Source organism: Alosa pseudoharengus, unplaced genomic scaffold (assembly GCF_046254945.1).
Source record: "Alosa pseudoharengus isolate Yale_2024_CS ecotype anadromous, Long Island Sound unplaced genomic scaffold, YU_APseudo_1.1 YU_APseudo_1.1_scf_6, whole genome shotgun sequence".
NCBI lineage: Eukaryota > Metazoa > Chordata > Actinopteri > Clupeiformes > Clupeidae > Alosa > Alosa pseudoharengus.
The window spans coordinates 17,511,876-17,532,737 of NW_027468848.1; the positions used below are offsets into that span (position 1 = coordinate 17,511,876).

At 40.7% G+C, this 20,862-nt stretch overlaps 1 protein-coding gene across 2 annotated transcripts; it reads left to right on the top strand.

The window, feature by feature from the left end:
- The first annotated feature begins 317 nt into the window (after window positions 1-317).
- On the top strand, window positions 318-20,857 carry erap1b (endoplasmic reticulum aminopeptidase 1b). Of its 2 annotated transcripts, none has more exons than XM_076270902.1 (19): window positions 318-459; window positions 871-1,418; window positions 1,586-1,724; window positions 1,929-2,063; window positions 2,284-2,404; window positions 2,602-2,756; window positions 2,985-3,098; window positions 4,526-4,657; window positions 4,877-5,008; window positions 5,222-5,305; window positions 5,687-5,844; window positions 6,027-6,106; window positions 6,722-6,905; window positions 7,839-7,995; window positions 8,130-8,314; window positions 9,755-9,916; window positions 19,438-19,578; window positions 19,672-19,753; window positions 19,854-20,857. In XM_076270902.1, exons 2-19 carry the CDS (start codon window positions 931-933, stop codon window positions 20,010-20,012), a joined length of 2,808 nt encoding a protein of 935 aa, XP_076127017.1. In that variant the 5' UTR covers window positions 318-459; window positions 871-930; the 3' UTR covers window positions 20,013-20,857. The 2 variants fall into 2 exon arrangements, with proteins under 2 accessions (XP_076127017.1, XP_076127018.1); XM_076270903.1 differs by having other exon boundaries at window positions 374-459; window positions 902-1,418.
- Window positions 20,858-20,862: the final 5 nt, after the last annotated feature.

Consider the following 20,862-nt stretch of genomic DNA (forward strand, 5'->3'; position numbering starts at 1 on the left):
AGTGTGGTCAAGCAATTTGATCTGTGCAGTATGCAGTTTCCCTCACTTTCACTGAAAGTTATGCTTTCACTGAAAGTTATTGCATTCCACGCAACCATCCAATTGGCCTCTATTTCTTGAATTTCCCCTGGGGATCAATAAAGTATCTATCTATCTATCTATCTATCTACAGAATATTACCGCCACATATCGACAGAAAAAGTCAGTTGCATTACATTCTCTGCACTTCCTGTTAGGATTTTGCATGGAAGCATGAGGCTACATAGTTTTTTGACAAGACATACTTTCACAGAAATGCACAGAGTGATCTGCATGCCCATTTTAAATGTATGAATTAATTAAAAAAATCATGTAACGTATTTCTCCCATAATGCCAAGTGCTGCAGCTGACTCACTTTCACTCGCGTCCAGGAAAAGAGCTAACGTTTCAGCCTCCACTGCCGCCTCTTTCAAAAAAGAGTGAGTTGTCGCATGTAACCTATATCTGCTTTTTAATTGCTATCAAGACATTTAGCCTTGTTTCATAATGTCTAGCATAACATCAGACATACTCTGTATTCTATTTGGGAAATGTAGGCTAAATGCTTCTCCAATGAGAATAGCTGAAGCAGCATCGTGTTATGGTTACCTTAAGCTACTATGTCGCATTCGAGCTCAAGGGAAGGGTGTTATTAATTTCAACTGCTTTGCCTAAAAAGTAGAGTTTGTGTCGATTATGTGAGCAGTTAAATTAAGTTTAATGAAAGTTGCATTGTCATGTTGCTACCGTGTAAGAAGTTCAGGTCTCGTCCTGTTTGTTTTAGTTTCGATTTAGTCATTTTTCTGATGACCAAATTTAATAATAACGTGATTGATTGACTTTTGTATTAGGGCTGGCACACTTCACTTTCATCACCAACAGTTGACACCAGGCTTGACTTCATAACCACCATGTCACCACTCACTGTGGTGACCTCACTCGTGCTGCTGTTCACACCATTAGCAGCAGCCAGACAAGCAGATGGCCCAACTCCCACAGCCAGCAATGGTCAACCATTTCCATGGAACAGCATGAGACTTCCAGATAATGTTCAACCACTGCACTATGACCTTCTCATCCACCCTAACCTGACCAGCCTAGACTTCACAGGAGAAGTGGACATTAAGTTTGAAGTTCAAAAAGACTGCAGCACCATCATCTTGCACAGCAAGGACCTCCAGATTTCTAATGCAGCCCTGTTGAAGTCAGATGGCAGTGTGGATGGGCCATTGCAGGTCCTTGAGTATCCTGCTTTCCAACAGATTGCACTCCTGTCAGACAGTGTCTTATTTAGGGCCAACAAGGTCTACACTGTCCATCTGAAGTTTGCAGCCAACCTCTCAGAGAGCTTTCATGGTTTCTACAGAAGTTCATACCGCACCAGCAACGATGAGGTCAGGTAGGGTAAAATACTTCTATCATTCTATCAAAAATATCCTTCTATCCTTCTATCAAAGAATAATTCTCCCATCCATTTTAACAGTTGGCCTGTCAAGGAAATGGAATTTACATGATTTACATGAAGAGAGATATGATACTATTGCTCACTGCTCACTGACTTTACAGGTTTGTGGCCTCGACTCAGTTTGAAGCAACTAGCGCCAGAGCTGCTTTCCCTTGTTTCGATGAGCCTGCCTACAAGTCAAGCTATTCCATTCGAATTCGACGGGAAGGTCGGCATATTGCTCTCTCCAACATGCCCAAGGTAGGGCTTGTGATGTTACAGAATGTCTACTATGACTCAAGTCTCAAAAGGTGTTTGCACATAGCTGTTAGTTTATTGAGTTCCTGCTTACAAATACCCTGATTCTGTATCAACAACACCATGTGTATTATTTTTAGCTTCCAGACAGTAACAATTATATAGAAAACACCTTTATTAATTTATCCTCTCTTGTTTTATGTCCAGATAAAGACACTGGAGTTGCCAGGTGGCCTGTTTGAAGACCAATTTGATGTGAGTGTGAAGATGAGCACGTACCTGGTGGCATACATTGTATCTGACTTTCAGTCCATCAGCAAGACCAGTGAACACGGCATCAAGGTTTGGTTGTTTCCTTTATTCCATATTCTCCATATTTCCAGCCTCTTCTCGCTACAACTAGAGGACATAAATGCTTCAGTTCAGTCAATTCTAGGCAGCTTGAGTATGGTAGCATAGCAAGCAGCGACAAAGATTTGCGTCCATTTTCCAGATAACATTAATCCTAATTTTCTATGAAATGTCTCTTACTAATTTTCCCCCCAAACTTTCGTGGAGTTAGATTTCAGTTTACACTGTCCCTGAGAAGATTGGCCAGGCTGAATTTGCACTACACGCTGCAGCTCGACTCCTTGACTTCTATGATGATTACTTTGACATACCCTACCCTCTTCCCAAACAAGGTAGGAAGTGCAAACTGACAATAATTGCCGTATTACCAAAAACAAATAATTGTTTCGCCAAAAGTACTCAGATACCATCTAGTAGTGAAGAAATGAACATAATGCCTTGAGACTGTTAATGAAATTTGTCAGATATTTTTGATAATAACCCCTCCTCACAACTCGGTTCTTATATGAGTATATTGTTTCCTTCCTAGATCTTGCTGCTATTCCTGATTTCCAGTCAGGTGCCATGGAAAACTGGGGTCTAACAACATACAGGGAGACAGCTCTGCTCTTTGACCCTGAGAAGTCCTCTGCATCGGACAAGCTGGGCATCACTATGGTTATTGCCCATGAGCTGGCACATCAGGTGTTTAAGTCATGTCTGTCTCATACAGTGTGTGTTTAACAGTTAAAAATGCAGATTTAAAATGTGTGCCGTGCAAAACATAATATTGGTTTGAGTGTAACCCTGCCAACATTCAAACATTACTGGCTCTTAGGATGTTTTGTTTGGGTTCCTGAAACATACTGTTTGCGTAATTCCTCACATTTCTGAAACGGTCCCTTGATATGCCTCCCCATTTATCCTTGTCAGTGGTTTGGGAACCTGGTGACCATGCAGTGGTGGAATGACCTCTGGCTGAATGAGGGGTTTGCCAAATTTATGGAGTTTGTGTCTGTCAACATCACCAACCCAGAGCTCCAAGTGGTGAGAGTCATTTCTTTAATCCTAGAGTTCAGTTTAGGATGCAAATACCACTACATGTGTGTTATGTCAGGTAAATGATGTAGTCATTGGATATTGGTCTGGGTATTCTCAGTTCACTTTACAAATCTGAGGGGAGTAACCAGCGGTGAAATTAAACTTAAGTTATACATTAAACTCATGATACTGTATACAGTAGCTGTTTGTGAAAGTGATTTGCTGCACCCTCCAGCAGCCTGGACTTTCCACTCACTTTCACTATGATGACCTGACATGCAGATATGAGATACTGTACATTTGAGACAGGTACAGACTTCTGAAGATTTAAGATGAACAGCCGCAACACATGTTAAGTAGCCAGGATCTCTTCCCCTTACAGGGTTCCTACGCAGTATGGAAAACCTGGAAAAGTATGGAATTTTATTTTAGTAATTTCCAGGTCTGGATAAGTATGGAAAAAAGAAACAAGGGTATGGAGAAATATTTGTGTTTCCAGACTATTGCATTTGCAGTACTAATCACTTCACTCAGGTCATAATGAACCATTCCTACTGTTGTGTAGCTTAACTGTCAGTCCCCATCGTCAAGATACAACTATGATACAACTAAGATACAACTAAAAATGACCCAGCTAAATGGACGAATATTAAGTGTCATTTTTTAATTCACTTCAGTTGTCCATACCTTTGTTTTCACCGAGTTATCCCAAACCAGAAGTGGCCGCAATGTCGAGAATATGGTCAGAAAAATCTACCGAGAAGTTTGGAAATTTGAGTATGGAAAAAGTATGGAATTTTTAAATGCAAAATGTGTAGGAACCCTGCCCTTAGCTTATGCAGCTGTAGTGTTGTGCCGTCGCACTTGTCAAAGTTTGGCAGACATCGACTGCAGCCTCATCTTTTTTTCATGTGGAGAAACCAAAAAAACGCAACCCATGGTTTCTAAAGGTTTCCACGACAATCGTGTGACACACAGGAGCAGTTTGTTCACACAGCAGTGTCTTCCAGGCATCTTAGAGTAGTGTGGAATCACAACAACCTCCTCTGCTAACAACACAAACAATGAACGCGTTCTGGCGGGTATCCTTTATAAAATGACGGATGTCGTGATCTCGGGGGCGGGGTGCTGTGTTGTGACGACATCTTCTCATTCTCAATAGGAATAGACCAAGTTGGTCTCACTCCCATTAGTCTCGAGGGGGCCACTGGAGCTTGGAATCTCCAAGTGATATTTAGTGCCCCACTCCGCCCCTGTTATTAAAGCAACATCGCAGCATTCACTGTCCCACATCTACACAATTGCTTTGTGTATACAGAGCTGTTACTATTATTGGATGTTTAAAACTTTACTTTTACTTTAAAGGTCTGTGTCATTAAAATAGGAAAATGTTGGTGATCCTTAGTCAATCCTTGTTTGTATGCATTGAACAGGAGGATTACTTCTTGGGGAAATGTTTTGAGGCTATGGAGGTGGACTCTCTACCCTCATCTCACCCAGTGTCTACCCAAGTGGAGAACCCCGCTCAAATCCAAGAGATGTTTGATGATGTGTCTTATGACAAGGTACCCATGAACCTCAATTCTAATACATAAGTGCAGACTGTGTGTCTGACAGAGTTAACACAAGCAAGGTAGTTTAATGCTGAAGTATATAAAAATGACATTTGATGTGGAAAACAATAACAAAAATGAACTTGTTTGACTTACTGTATAATATGTATAATTATAATTTGAGTAGAAACATGTCCTTTGTCTGTTTTAACATTTTAAATATTGTTTTAGGGTGCTTGTATTTTACACATGCTGAGAGATTTCCTCACTCCAGAGGCCTTCAAACTGGGTATCGTTCGCTACCTGAAGCGATACAGCTTCCAGAACACAGTCAATCGTCATCTCTGGGAGAGCTTGACTAATGTAAGCTTATGTGCATACTTCATGTTTCTGTGTTTGTGTGATTATTTGATTAATACATACTATGACTTAATTAAGTAGAGATACATAATTATGTAGAGGTAAGTGATAAGATATGATCACTTGAGATACATTTGAGATATGAGATATGACTTGAGATACTTTTGTTTGTTTGTTTTATTGCCTGTGTTGCTGTCATGCATATTTCTGTAACAGATCTGTGAGTCTGATGGTATGGATGAGGGCAGATTTACAGATGGCGGGTACTGTTCATGCGCAGGAGCACAGTCTGGAGCATCTGTGAGTGTACAGTTTTTCATACATGTTTGACTGAAGTGTTTCATTTTGCAAATGATCTAGGTGTTCTGATACTTTGGTGTGGGGTTGTGTGAATTTAATTCTGTGTAGTGTTTTGACAAAATGGGCCCTGTTTTCAACTTGGCATTTAAGCAATGGATTGTTTTTTACTAGTTTCAAAATGTAAAGTACATTTTAGTTATAGAATGTAATGTAATGTAATGAAGTTGATGATTTTACTTAAATATATGTATAAAATCTAAATGACAATATAAAATGTGTTTAGCCATAGGTATTTTTAGTTAATTACTTTATTAGTTATCTAGTTTCGTTTATTGGATTTAGTGTGATGTGACTGTGATCTGTGCCTGGTTCCTGTTGCAGAAGTGGCATGGAGATGACGAGCTGGACGTGAAGGCTGTGATGGAGAGCTGGACCCTGCAGGAAGGTTTCCCTCTGGTCACTGTGGAGGTGAGAGGTCGAGAGGTCAGACTGAGTCAAGAGCGCTACCTGAAGAGTGACAAACCCTCACACACATCAGAGTGAGTACAGGCCTGATGCGAACAGCACCCTGAAGAATTCGTAGCCTACCAGTAGCATTAGTAGTATCAGTTTCAATACTAGTATTATGTTATACACTATAGTCGTCTTCCTTACTGATTGTTTTCTGTAACTGGTGATAGAGGGTCAGATGATGACAATATTTCTGTCTCTTGTGTGACAGATTTCTGTGGCAAGTCCCACTCACATACATCACCAGCCACTCCTCAACTGTGCATCGTTTCCTCCTGAAGACCAAAACAGGTTTGCTTCCTAATTTCACTTTAAAGGCGTTGATACACTGAGCCACTTTTAGAGCAGTGTTGCCATGATAAGTGTTGTTGCTCGGACACTTACCCACTGATGTTGGGCAACAGATTTTTATGTGGTGATCTTTAATCATAAGTGGGCAACTTGCACTCATCCTTTCTGAACTACCGTATTTTCCAGACTATAAGTCGCACCGGAGTATAAGTCGCACCAGTCAAAAAATGTGTCATAAAGAGGAAAAAAACATATATATAAATATATATATATGTTGCATCTGAGTCGCAGGACCAGCCAAACTATGAAAAAAAGTGCAACTTATAGTCCGGAAAATACGGTAGTTGTTTTGTTGCCTGGCAACAGTGCTCAAAAAGGTGTCCCATGTAGCATCATGCTACATTTAGGATCCACCTATGAAAACCCACTCAGAAGAAACCAAAATGTTTACCTGTTACCATCGGTCACAACAGTGTCCTGTAATCACAGTACTCAATGGCTGGAACCCGTAACCCAAGTCTAAATTTGAATGTCTATCAAATTGGAAACAAATTGTCCTTGTTCATTTCCTGAGATGAATCCTTATCTGATATTGAACCTGTCACTGTCCTCTAGATGTGCTGTATCTTCCCACTGAGGTAGAGTGGATTAAGTTTAACGTGGACATGAGTGGATACTACATAGTGCACTATGACAACGCTAACTGGGATGCCATCGCCAAACTCCTACGACGCAACCACACCGCTCTCAGCAGTAATGACCGAGCCAGTCTCATCAATAACGTATTCCAGTTGGTCAGGTAAGTCACCAGCTGACCTGCTACAGAGCTGCATTTAGAGTTAGAACCACAGTTTGTGTCGGGGGGCACCCCAATAGAGACGGTGGTGGGGAGTAGGGATGTAACGATTACCGGTATAATGGTAAACCGCGATAAAAATGTTGATAACAATTACCGTTTTTATTTCAAATATGATGATTACCACGGATGATTACCACGGTACGGAAACCGTGTGTTTAATCCTTCCCAGCTTCATCCAAGCCTGCTTTTGACATACAGTAGGCCTGAAACAAAACTGGTACCCTACTGATTCTGTTATCTACTTGATGGATTTAACTGTGGCACAAAGCCAATTAAACATGACCAAGGAAAAAGTGAATGGGACAACACACAATGCCACGGTAACGCTATGCTATGAATTAAGAATTCTCAGCTCAGCCAGGTTTGTTTGTGCAGTCAGGATGTAGGCCTATGAATGTGAATGAAAAAATGCCCTTCTCCAGTAGCAATAGGCCACCTTAAAATGCACCAAAATAAAAGAATCTCCTCAGTAACAATTTTTACCCTCCCTCAGCACCCCCTCTATGAGCACCCCCAGGTGAAAACGAGTTCCAGCGTCCCTGTTTAAATGTTGCACTTTTGATAAGGTTTTGCCTATTTTGTAATATAGTAAATGCTGTCACACTTTTTGAAACTATTTCAGCTTGTGTAAGCCTATTAGTGCTTTCTGAACATATTGAACACACATCATTTTGGTCACTATAACTGTGGGGTTACATTTTCATACCGTTACATCCCTAGTGGGGAGTATACCCCCCTATCAACCTAGGGAATGACAGAAAAAAATTGAGAACCACTGGGTTGGACTGTCTAAGTAACTTGTTTTCCATTTGTTATGTGATGTCAAGTTAATTTAAGTTTAGTTCAAGTAACTTAACTTAACTTATCCCTCAGTGTTGGGAAGATGTCGCTAGACAGAGCGCTGGACGTCTCCCTGTACCTGAGCAAAGAGACTGAGATCATGCCAGTGACCCAGGGCCTCAGTGAGCTGGTGCCCCTTTACAAGCTCATGGAGAAGAGAGACATGGAGGACCTGGAGAATCAGATGAAGGTTCGTCACAGGAAATAGATGATGGATTATTTTGCTGAATTTCTTATTTGGATCTTCAGTTTTGTAATGGCTTTTGACATTTGGTATGTGTAGCTATGTGCTTGTACACACTAACAGAGTGGTTGTATTTCCAGGGCTACATTGTGTGGCTCTTCCGAGACCTTATTGACCGCCAGGAGTGGAGCGATGAGGGGTCGGTATCTCAGAGGATGCTGCGCAGCTACCTGCTCATGTTCGCCTGCGTCCGTGGCCACCCACCTTGTGTCCACAAAGCCAGCCAGCTCTTCCAAAAGTGGAAGGAGTCAGATGGCAATATGAGGTCAGTTATTGACAGATACAAACACAGGCTCAGATACAGATACAGACTCAACTGTTTTTTAATGGGTCTCTCTGTGGTTGTTTAACCCTTAGAACCCGATTGACGCAAAGTGCGTCAAAAAACACACCCTTTCTTCTCTGTTACATTGCTCCGCGACTGTTCATCGCAACGAGATAAAACCTTTATTGCATGACAGAGAAGAAGTGGGGCTTTCCAAAGAGACTACGCACTTGTCTGTACGATCAAGTATAAAAATAAAAAAAAATCATGAAATTAAATCAAATTGCATCATATTTACAGTCTATACTTCTCTGCGTTCACCTGCTGCACCCAATACGCTCGTTTGAATTACTCGCGAACCCGTGATCGCACAGATATGGCAAGCATATCAGATGAAAGAGGGCTATCAATTGGTACCATGGATATCGATCTTTCTGGCTTGTAAAAACAGACGAAGTGACTGCAAAATATCAACGTCATGTACACAAACCAACGCTGCACATCCTTTACTCTCGGAGTAATTACTCGCGGACCCGTGATCGGATATATATGCCACGTATGTTAGATGAAAGAGGAGACACAGAGCTATCATTTGATACCAAATACAGCCTTCTGGGTTAAAAACAGACGAAGTGACAGCAAAATAATAACTTCATATAGCTGGACTTACCCCACGTTTTTGTCTGTTTTTGTGGCAAAGCATGTTTATAATCCAATGCTATCGTGTGTTTCTCTATGGCAAAACATGTTCATAATCCGGTTTTGAGATCCTAGCAAATTCCTGCATGGCATCCAATTCAAGGCTCACATTGCATCCCAATTTGTTCAACAAAGAAACACCTTTTTTTGCCTTTACTTTGTTCATGGCAATGCAGTAAAAAGTTGAGAATCATCATGTGTGCATACACCATAGTCACACATGCTAACAGGCAAACTTGGGTCAAGTCAGGTCAGATCAGTTCGTGTCACAGATATGGAGCGCAGAATGGTCATTTTTCATTGCTAAATAAAAAATGGTATTTATTTCCGTAAATCACACACCACATATTTCTGTAAATTGCTCAGCCCCAGAGTATCCCTCCAACATGGCAATTATATTGCCCGTTTCAATGCTAGTACTAATACAAATGATGGCAGATCTGGATAGCCTAGACTCTGCTGAAAAAAACAATATATAATATGTGTGTGTGGCACTTACAATGACCAGAATAAATCCTTATGAATAAAGGTAGTGAAAATGCCCTAAAAACAGCTTAGGGTTCTAAGGGTTAATTAATCTTTATCTACTCATGGTTTAACTATGAAGACTTACAATTACAATGTTTTAAATGACTTTTAAATGACTTTTTAATGTTTTGCTTTTATTCATATAAAGCACATTGAATTGTCTTATCTTTATAAATTTGCCTTGCCTCCTTTTACCTCTTCTCAACCCTGCAGTCTTCCTACTGATGTCAACATGGCTGTGTTTGCCGTCGGAGCTCGTACAGAGGAGGGGTGGAACTTCCTCATGGAGAAATACAAACACTGCCTGTACACGTCACTCAAGAGTCGCATCAAGTCTGCCCTCACTATCAGTCCACTTGCTCATAAGCTGAAATGGTGAGGCCAATTTGAATTTGACTTTTTCCCTGTCCTAACCTAATTGGTTTAGTCCGATATTTGGATCGGATCGGCCGCCGATATTAGCAAAAAATGTGGGATCGGCCTGCACGGGAAAATCCCGATCCGGACTCCCGATCCAGTTTGTTTTCAAAACTCCCGTCCGTGTTTTCCAGCGCACCGATGTAGGTAATCCATTCCAGTTTTTTTTCCAACTTTCCCCCCCAAATCCGGTCCGCGTTTTTCAGCACACCTAGCGACCTGTCCAGCATCCCACTTGTCTGTGCATGTCCCACTAAGAATTTAAAGTTGTCGAGCAAACATTTCATGTCACAGTTGAATTAATATAGGTAATATGTTAACCGCGACCGCAAGTGTCTGCGAGACCCTCTTACTATTAAGGCTCTTATGCATGTTGCTGCTGACAGCTTTGCCTGTCTAACGAATGTTATCTCCGCGATTTAAGATTGCACGCACTTTAATGTCCCTATTTTTACAATCGGCTAGCCTAACAAACGCATTTCATTTCAAAAAGCCACCTGGTCAATCGCTAACAACTAAGTACACCTAGGCCTACAACTCTACACATCCAAAAGGGTAGAAGCTTCCAGTAGGCGATCATAACTTTTTTTACCGTTTAGTCTGTGCATCGGCGCAGCCTACGACGATGTGAATTAGTGACAGCTGTTGTCGCGGTAAACTTAAGCTCCTGTCTCTAAATAGTGTAGATAGGCCTACGTGCTATGTTGCTTGATTTTCTGTAATAAATGCAGCCTGTAGCCTAGGTTACTTCAGCAAACCCAGACCAGTTGTGGCATCAGTTTCGCTTTTAAAACGCAACAGTGAGAGGCTTTTTAGCGCAGTCTCACTTATCATTGATGGGCACAGGAGCAGGCTGACACCTGAGCATGTTGAAATGATCACCTTTGTGAATAGAAGAAGAATCTCCCCATCATGCTCAGACTGCAGCCAGGGCAAACAGTAGAAATTGAAGGGAGTATGGAGATGGAGCAGTAAAGTGTGGAGGAGATAGCAATACTGTAGAAGGCGTGACAGTTATTTGGGTTGTTATAGCCAATTCAGTGTGTGTGTGGTAATTTGACTATTTTCTACTCAGGTTTTGTGTGTGTTGCTTTTATATATAATTTTATATTGTTTACAATATTGTTTACACTGATGGCTTTTTTAAGCCTTGGTTTACACTCTTGAGCAGAGCACTGATGCCAATTCAGTTTGTGTGGTTAATTGACTATTTATTTTCTACTCAGCTTTTCTGTGTGTTTTGCTTTTTTTATACAGTTTACAATATTGTTTGCACTGATGGCTTTTTAAGCCTTGGTTTACACTCTTGTTCAAGAGCAGAGCACTGATGCCAATTCAGTTTGTGTGGTTAATTGACTATTTATTATTTTTTGTTTATTTAACCCTGTTAAGAATAAACAGATCAGCTTCTCATTACCAACCACTGTGGATTATTCAAACTAACCTAATTAAGTTGGCTAGTTGTTCTTAAGAGTAAAACCCTTTTCAACATGAGTATAACAACAAAATAAGTATCTTTAATCTTTAATACATGCTTGGATCGGCCGGTATCGGTATCGGCCGATGCTAAAAGCTACAATATCGGTATCGGATTGGAAGTGCAAAAAGCTGGATCGGGACATCCCTAATACATACACAAGAGCAGAAACCCTCAGACTCAAAATTCACATTATAACAGCATGGCAAATAATAGAATGAATGAGAGTTGTAATTTTGCTTTCAGATTAGTTATTAGCAGAGCCATATAAAGGTAGAGTTGCGACAATGGGTGTTCAAAATTCGTTAAGGTCACGTACGTGGTTCATGTAAACTTCAAAAAGTTCCCGGAAGTGATTGACAATGGATTAGAATGCATTAAATAAGCTACTTCAATGAGAGACAGAGCCACAATTTTGGGTAATTGACAGACAATAAATGCATTGATGTACAATATTTATAACACAGTGTAATTATTGTGTAAACTGTGTAGTTATCCTACCATTACAACAATATTAAATTAAATTCCAGACTGTAGCCTGCTAAATATCGGAGATTGACCTTTTTTCTCCCTTTTACGTATGTGTCACTTAATATTAATTTCTGTACAAAACCAAGACGGGAGATTCTTTAGAAAACGCAATAGCACCCACCCCATAAGTGTAGCCTAGGCCTATCTAAATTATCGTTATAAAAAAAATGACCTAGTAGTTCTACGTGACTCCAGAGCTGTAAACATTGTTTTTGAGACTGCGTGTAGCCTACAAAAGCGCATGGAGATTTTAATTTTGCAACGAGAAACTGTAACACAGCTAGTCTAAGTCTAACATTAACTTTTTTTAGTTTTCTCCTCAACGTTTTCTCTGGTAGTTCTTCACTGATCTGAGATAATGAGCGAACTACCTTAAAGGAACCATATGTAAGATTGTGGCCAAAACTGGTACTGCAATCACTTTCAAATTACTGTAGAGGTGTATCCCCTCCCCCTCCCCCCTGACTTGAGGTTGCCAACCCCTATACCGAAACACTCAAGGATTAAAGTTCTCCGTCGTAGGACGGATTTCCGTCAATTTGATTTTAGAAATGTCATATTTGAGATCGATGCAGATCCGATTAGAAAAAAAAATAGGAGGGGGGGGGGACTATCACCTTTGCTTTTCCTTTTTTAAGGCAACTACAAATATTAGGTCCGATGAATTAATGTGTGTGATGGTAAATGTTTAAAGACCTAATAGTGTTCTTGAGAACTTTCTGTGTCTTAATCAGTGACCGCTCAAGAAGATAGCCTACGTCAGCCATGAGTTTCGCTTTGTTTATGTTGTAACTACACACTTGTCTCGGGCGTTTGCTTAAAAAAAAAAAAAAGAACACGTATGGAGGACTATAACGGTCTAAAAGTTGGATTATAGTGACACATTAGAGACAGCTGATGAGGTTGGCCAATCCTTTTTTGGATATGATATTGTGAGCTCTATGTGCGAATTCGGAGAAGAAGCGTAGGCTGTGTTCTATCGCGAACTCTTGTCAGGGGAGGTCATTCATTTTGGGTGTCACCTATGACTTGAACAGATAGCCTGCTATGCCACCTGATGTAGGCTACTATTATTGTTACAGTTTTTAATCAATGCAACTAACATTATGTGTAAAGCAACGCAATATGAACCGTAGCCTATGTAATTTATTATCCCGTCTGTTATGACATGTACAACAATGTTTTTCACAATTTGCGACGGAAGGTTTTGACTGAGCGTGTTAGCATAAAAAAAATAATAATATCACTGTCATCATCGCGAACTGTTGAGTGAGGGGGTCAGTCTGTTTGTGACGCACAGACAGCCTTGTAGCCTATTTTGCTTAGGCCTCACTTTTAACGACAGTAGGTTGTGAGTGTATGTTGACAAAAAATAACCATACAATTAAAATAGTCAACTTAAAACTTTGCTATAAAATATTATTAATTTATAGCACAAAACCATAACCAGTAGGCCTACCAGAACCTCGCATATTAGCGTCATGATTTGTGTGCGTCTATTTGGCAAGGCCACTAGCTGTCATGGATGCGTTGTTGCTAAAGGAAGGCAAGGCAGGTGTCAAAAGTTAAAAAATAAATGGAGATGGGCAGCTGTTGGAAACGGGGGAGAACTAACAAGCCATGGTGTAAAGAAATTAAAGTGCCAGGGGTTTGCTTTTGCGCGGTTCGCTGCAAGAAAATTGTTTATGGATGCAATAGGAAAAAGTTTTAGCACGCCACCAATCAGAAGACCGCCATAAGGTTAACGTTCGTGCACTTCAGGACATCTTCCCTACCTGGTGCAACTAGCCACCACGACAGAGGTAGGCTACGTTTATCTATGGCTGACCGTTTTTACGTTTAGAAAGTAGGCTACGCATGTTCTTTCATAGCGCAACAACACGACCTGTCCCTCACCATATCGCAACCTCTTGTCAACCTTATACAATCTGTTGCTGAAGACAAAAGCACCGTCTCCAGATTGTCGTTATGAAATGCGCAGACCTCCTGCATGAGCACACACAGACTGAGAGACTGCTCATTGGAAAACTGAGTTGTCTGAAACTCAAAATTACCATGTTTTCATTAAATGCGGATGAGGCAACAAATGGAAATATGAACAATATCTAGAATGTTCTGATTCGTTACTTTGATGAGGAAATGGGAAGTCTTGCAAACTTGATTTTATAGATTTTACTTGGTGTTGAATTGCATATTAACAAGAAAAAAATCTCCCCTTTAAACACTTTTGGCCTGAAGTAATTAAATAAGAGTGTGTTAAAGCCTTTCTACAATATTGCTGCAGTAGAAAAGAACAGCAATGGCTAATCAGCAATGGTCAGGGATGGTACTAAAATATATTTTTGTTCATCAGGAAAACTCAATCTCAATCAAGAACACTCAATTCGCCTTATTCACATGGCGGCCATTGGCGGCTAAAACGAGGCTACAGGGTACACAAACCATAGGATTGTTATGTTCTATGCATTCACCTGTAGGTGGCATTAATTATATAGTAAGTGTACCCTGTAGCCTCGTTTTGGTTTAAACAATGGCCGCCGTGTGAATAAGGCGAATACTCCCTTTACTTTGCTGTTTGCATCTTTTTGCACATTAAAAACCAATAGGTCGCGACCGCAAAAGGGGTGCTATCTCTATAGGTACATATGAACAACGTATGACTTATGGCCTGAAAAAAGTTCAGTCAAACGATTTTTTTTCACTTTAATCCCTGAACACTACTGACTTTGTGATTAGTAGATAGGTGGAGGGTGGCGCATCAGGCCAAAACACAACATGACATGACAAAACACAACATCAACATCAGTTGAGGGCTGCAACTTTACTTTTTAAATGACAATATCCTGGCTGGATTACTGTTGTCAGTGATATAAGTATTTGAAATGAACATGATTTCTTAATGTCTAGTGACATATCAGGGCCATTTTATGATTAATTGAGATACATTTCTTACATATGGTTCCTTTAAGTAGCTAGCGTCTCGGGAGAATATATATTTTTTTTTTTTTTAAGTTTTCTAACATCTCTCCAGTGTAATGGTGGGCATGTTAAGTTAACCGTAGCATTACCTACACAGTAACCCCATGGTAATGCGATGCGAGTGGTCATAATAACATATAAAACGTGATCTAGTCCTTGATAAATAACCAGGCTATGAACTCATAAACAACAGCATTTTGTCACCGTTTGTCATTCACCGTGCTGTGAATACAGCATTAAGATGCTGGCTAAAGAGTTTGAGATTCGAGAACCTGCATGGTTGTGCTCATCCTGTCAGAAAATAGCAATTTGATCAGTGATCATGCATCATATCAGCGCAAGCTTGGTTTGAAACTGGTTTCTGGGGATGGGGTTTACACGATCCTTCACTGGGCTAGTGCCTGCTGTGTTAATATGACCGTGCTGATGCAGCTTCCTCAAATCTATAATAGGTTCTCGTGCATATTAGGCTAGCTTTTGCCAATGAAAATGAATGCAACATATAAAAAAAAAACAGTAGGCTACTGCTCCTAACTGAAGAAACGTTTACGTTACTGTAAGGAAATTATTATTATCATTGTATAACCAATTGTGTAAGCAGAAATATTGTTGTGCTGAGTTCTAAGAACAGAGAGTTCAAGTTAAATGTTGTTGTGCTGAGTTCTAAGAACAGAGAGTACAAGTTGAGTGTGCACCCAGACAGACAGGAACTGCACCCTGTCTGTGTGTGTGTTTGGTGAGATAAGAGTATGTCACAATGAAGTCGCTATGTCTTGCTTCCTATTTTCTGTGCATCTGTACAATAAAAGACCGCTTTTGGGCTGCAGAGTCAGAGACTGATGGTGTGAGGAATTCTTCCTTACATTAGCAGGCTCTCCTCTTGGTACCAGAGTTTGTGGGCAAAGCCATACTACGTGTTGTGGTTCTTGTATGTTGGGGTTAAATTCCCTGACAGTTACCAACAATGTTAACAACAAACTCAGCTTCACTGCTGCAAACAAAGTTGGCTATATGCTTCGCCATATAACGAACCAGCTAGCCTTGTGATAACAAAATCTTTACCTTTTGTTTAGTCCACTGAAAGTTATCCACATATCAAACGATTAAATACACAGTTATGGAGGAATTGTTTTGGGGAAGCATTTGCACTATATCCCACTTTTGCTGCCTTTAAGCCACTTAAATCCATAGCCTAGATGAGCATTGCGCATACGTTACAACTTGACGTGATGGTGAAGCTAAATGCCCAAGAAACGTCACGTTATAAAAGGTGTAGGCCTACTAAACGCAAAAACTTAATGACCGCTTGTTCGTGGTGGTGTAGCCTAGTGCTGCCCAGTGCTTAATTTGTAAAGTGGGAGGTGCCGGAGCGCAAAAGGCGGGGTGGATCCGGCGACTCAAAACGGACCAACAACAAAAAAACCTAGCTCCTAACAACGCGGTGTGTACACCAGGGCCATGTTTATTAACTTCACAACTTGCAACGCACTGCATGGGTGTAAAATGTAAAAAAAAAAAACCCCATCAATTATCCATTAGCAAATTATCGTCAACAACTAGACAAACACGCATATAGGCCGAAATAAAAACATATAGTATAGTATGCTATATATTGCAATGATGACCACCCAGTAATAAATAATCAACTAGATACAGCGTGGAATGATTAGTAATTTCTGATTGACACATCTGAATACCTATCTGAACCCCACCTCCCTCCAATCAAAACACATCGGAACTGACACAGAGAGGGAGCGGCAGACACAAACACTCACGCGCACACACACACACACACACACACACACAAGCGCGCACACAGACCGGGAAAACAGGAGGGGGGAGCCAACAAAACAGTCCAACAAGGGGCTAATAGCCTCGGCGCTAAAGTATGCTACATATTGCAACGATGACCTCCCACACCCAGATCAATGATCAACTAGATACAGCGTTCTGTAGCCTAGGCCTACTTGTCCAAAATGGCCCATACAGCATCCAGACCCCCGGCCTCCATTACCCTGCTTCTTTCTCTACACCTGTCCTTTAGAAATCCATGACCTCACGTAAGGAAAGGGGTTGAACCAGGCAAGCGGCGGGCCGACAAGGTAAATGGGGAGGAGATGGTAGAGGTGGTATTCCCTGAAAGCCCTGATGACATTCCGCGGGCTATCGATGCAAAACTGCTGGCAGAGCGTCTCAACTTCTCTCTCCCCGAACAGCGCGTCACCCTCCTGTGGCCAATATTGTGGATAAAGCACTTTCAAATCCTCGATTAGCTTGTTGCATCCTGTTTGGTCTTTCCCCTATTTCTAAAGACTAATAAGAAAGATATCAACATTGAACACTACACAAACAGTAATTTATTTATTTTTCGTTTAGACGATTTATTTTTTATATTGACGTAAGAGTTGACGGATCCAATAAAAAAAGGTTCCGGATCCAACATCGGCGGTGCCGGAACATGTTCCGTCGTGTTCCGGCTCAAATTAAGCCCTGGATAGGCAAGGGTTATCTTATATTCGGCTATTACGTGTGGCACATTTATTGGGCTTATAGCCTCTTTTAATTTATTTGATGAGGAACTGATAGACTGAGCAGCAGAAAAGTCATAATCGATACATAAATACTTTATTATTATAATTAGGCTATTGATAGCCTACTATTAGGCCTACTTTACTACTATTGCTGTTATTATTATTATTATTTGGCTGTAAAGGAATGTAAATCTGAGTCTGAAATGTTGGCTAAAAAACAGTCTATACTGCTGTAACTGCACTGCTGCTATTATTAGTTGTTAACTTCGGGGAACTATTTGAGGCTTCCATTAGCTGCCATTGTTGGAAAAAAATGGAACATTAGCGTCAATGGAGTTGTCGCAACTCTACCTTTATATGGCTCTGGTTATTAGAAGTTGTCCAAGTACTCTGGCTCTCTTGGTGACTGAAATGCATTCGGCTTTCCTCTCTCTCATACAGGGTAGGAATTTCACGGCCGTCGTAGCCCCTTGCGTTGGCCGTGACGCCCCTTTGAAAATCAGAGGTTTACAGGCCACGGTGGCCTTGGTGCCCCCTTCTTTAAATATTCTGCTTTGCGTCCTACGAATAGCGATATATATTTAGCCTATGGCCTGTCAAAATAATCTTAGCATTCACAGCGCAAATTACGCAGTGGAGAAAGTGACAGCGCAAGAAAGAAAGTGCGTCCAAATTAACCCATTCTTCTCAGTTGAACTACTCGCGAAGTAGCCTACTCATCACACAGACATCACAAGTATCACATGAAAGAGCTTTTTTCAGCTTTTAAACGATATTAGCCGCTAATTGCTGTGGTGAACGGTTCGCGAGAAAAGTAAATAATATTCAATTTAATCATAAATTCTACTGAAGGTTTTGCGTCTCCCTACCCATTCATCTCGGTGGAATACTTCACGAACCCTTCGTTTAACATATGACAAACCATATATCAGAATAAACAGCAGACCTTACCGAACAGAAAGGTGTAAAGCAGTCCCCTGTACAGTTAGCCGTTCCAGACTAATCCCGTTTTGAATTTGCAGTACATTTCAACATACATGGATGTCTCCAAATTTGGGATTTAAGTTTTACACTGTGTTTAAATTGTTCCACATTATTTCATAACGGGCCAAATACAAAATAAATATTACAAATGTCGCCTAGATATCGGTAAATCAGAGGACGGCTGACTATAAGAGTTTGTGAAAATACCCTTAATGATCACAAAATGCTAAGCATGCATCTAGGCTATTTGAGTTTCTTAAAGCTGAGCTGTGCTTAAATTGTTCAATACATGATTTCATAACAGGCCAAATATAAAATAAATGTTAAATATAGCCTAAATACCTGAAAATATTAGATGATCAGATGATTTACAGTTATATGTAATATGTCATGTTTTATGTTTTTGTAATGTTTCATACAGTGATGCAGGTCTACTGCAGTGAATACAACTTCAGATCATTTTTATAGCATACTACTGTATAGTTAACTTTGGCCTTGGTGCCCTGACATGTGGCTTTTGTGCCCCCCACCAAATATGCCCAACTGAAGGCCAAGTGGCCTTGCCCCTAAAATGGTGAAATTCCAAGCCTGCTCTCATATCTTCCTGTCTTTCCTCTCTCTCATGTCTTCCTGTCTTTCCTCTCTCATGTCTTCATGTCTCTCTCATATCTTCCTGTCTTTCCTCTCTCATGTCTTCCTGTCTTTCCTCTCTCTCATATCTTCCTGTCTTTCCTCTCATGTCTTCCTGTCTTTCCTCTCATATCTTCCTGTCTTTCCTCTCTCATGTCTTCCTGTCTTTCCTCTCTCTCATATCTTCCTGTCTTTCCTCTCATGTCTTCCTGTCTTTCTCGTGTCTTCCTGTCTTTCCTCTCTCTCTTGTGTTCCTGTCTTTCCTCTCATTTCTTCCTGTCTTTCCTCTCTCTCATTTCTTCCCATCTTTCCTCTCTCTCATGTCTTCCTGTCTTGCTGGTCCTAAGGCTAATGGAGCAGAGTCTGAAAGGGGAGGTGTTGAAGACCCAGGACTTGCCGTACGTCGTTACATCAGTGAGCAGGAACCCCAAAGGCTACAAGCATGCATGGGATTTCCTCCAAGTCAACTGGGAAACACTCGTGAAGAAGTGAGTGGCTCCCTGTTTATTGGAGTCTTAAATGTGCACACACACAAAACATGTATTATTTTGTTCTTTACGGCTCAATTCCTTTACTTGTAGGTTTGACCTGGGCTCACATTCCATCTCTCACATGGTCATTGGAGTGACCAGTCAGTACTCTACCACGTCCATGTTGGATGAAGTAAGTGACTTGGAGCTGCATCAAACACAAACAGGTTTACTCCACTGCAGCTGCTGTACTGTAAATAGGCCATGTTTGTAAAGTGTACCGTCTTTCCTAGGTAAGAGGATTCTTCGGTTCACTGAGTGAGGAGAAGGGTGCTGCACTGAGATGCATTCAGCAGGCTTATGAGAACATCGAAGAGAACATCCGGTGGACGGATAAGAACCTCCCTCTGTTGCAGGCTTGGCTGAACCAAAACGGGCTGTATGAAGAATGATGAAGAATCATCATACAGATTTGTAGAAGCACTGGATTTTGAACCTCTCTGTGAGAATGAGAAGAAAAGAATGAGCACTGAAGTATGTAGTTGAATGGTTTGATATGGTACATTTGTAGGCCAAATTAAATTTGTTTGTGAAATTTTGTGTAAAATTATGACTGCACTTCTAAACCTATATGAGCCATCCCCAATGAAAGGTAATTCTGAATCATGACAGAAGGGTCAATTTCCCATACATGGACCAAGAACGATAAAGATAACTATAAATAAATATCGTTCTCGTTGATATGAATGACGACGTTCACACATAAACTATAAAGATAACGACATGAACGATATCGTTGGGGATCACTTTGAGTGATTTTCATTTTTTCATCACTTCATTTTATCGTTATGGTTATAGTTATCGTTCTTGTTGTGAATAGGCCTTAAGTCTAATCCTGGATTAAATGAGAACTTCAGTGGAGATCTCCATTGAGTAAAAGCTTTTATGCTTACTCCATGTACAGGAAACGGGCGCTGAGTGTACTTCTGATGAAGTGGTGCAGCTATATTGTTTCGGTTGTATTTTGTTGTGTGTCAAGGCCTGCAATCAACAGTGGTGTTGACAGAGGGCTCTTTGCTTCTCCTTAGTGACTTTTCTCAGAGATGGGCTTCACAACCCAAAACCCTTTCTTTGTTTTTTATCTGTGTTGAATAGATGTTTTGTTTAGATCTAAACAATGGTGTGTTGCATCAAAAGCTTTGCTACTAGCCCACCAATCTCAAGCTTTTCATGAATTGTGTTCACATAACATGTTTGCTTCTCATTAAAATGAGCTCCAAGACGCCCAGAGGGTACATTTCG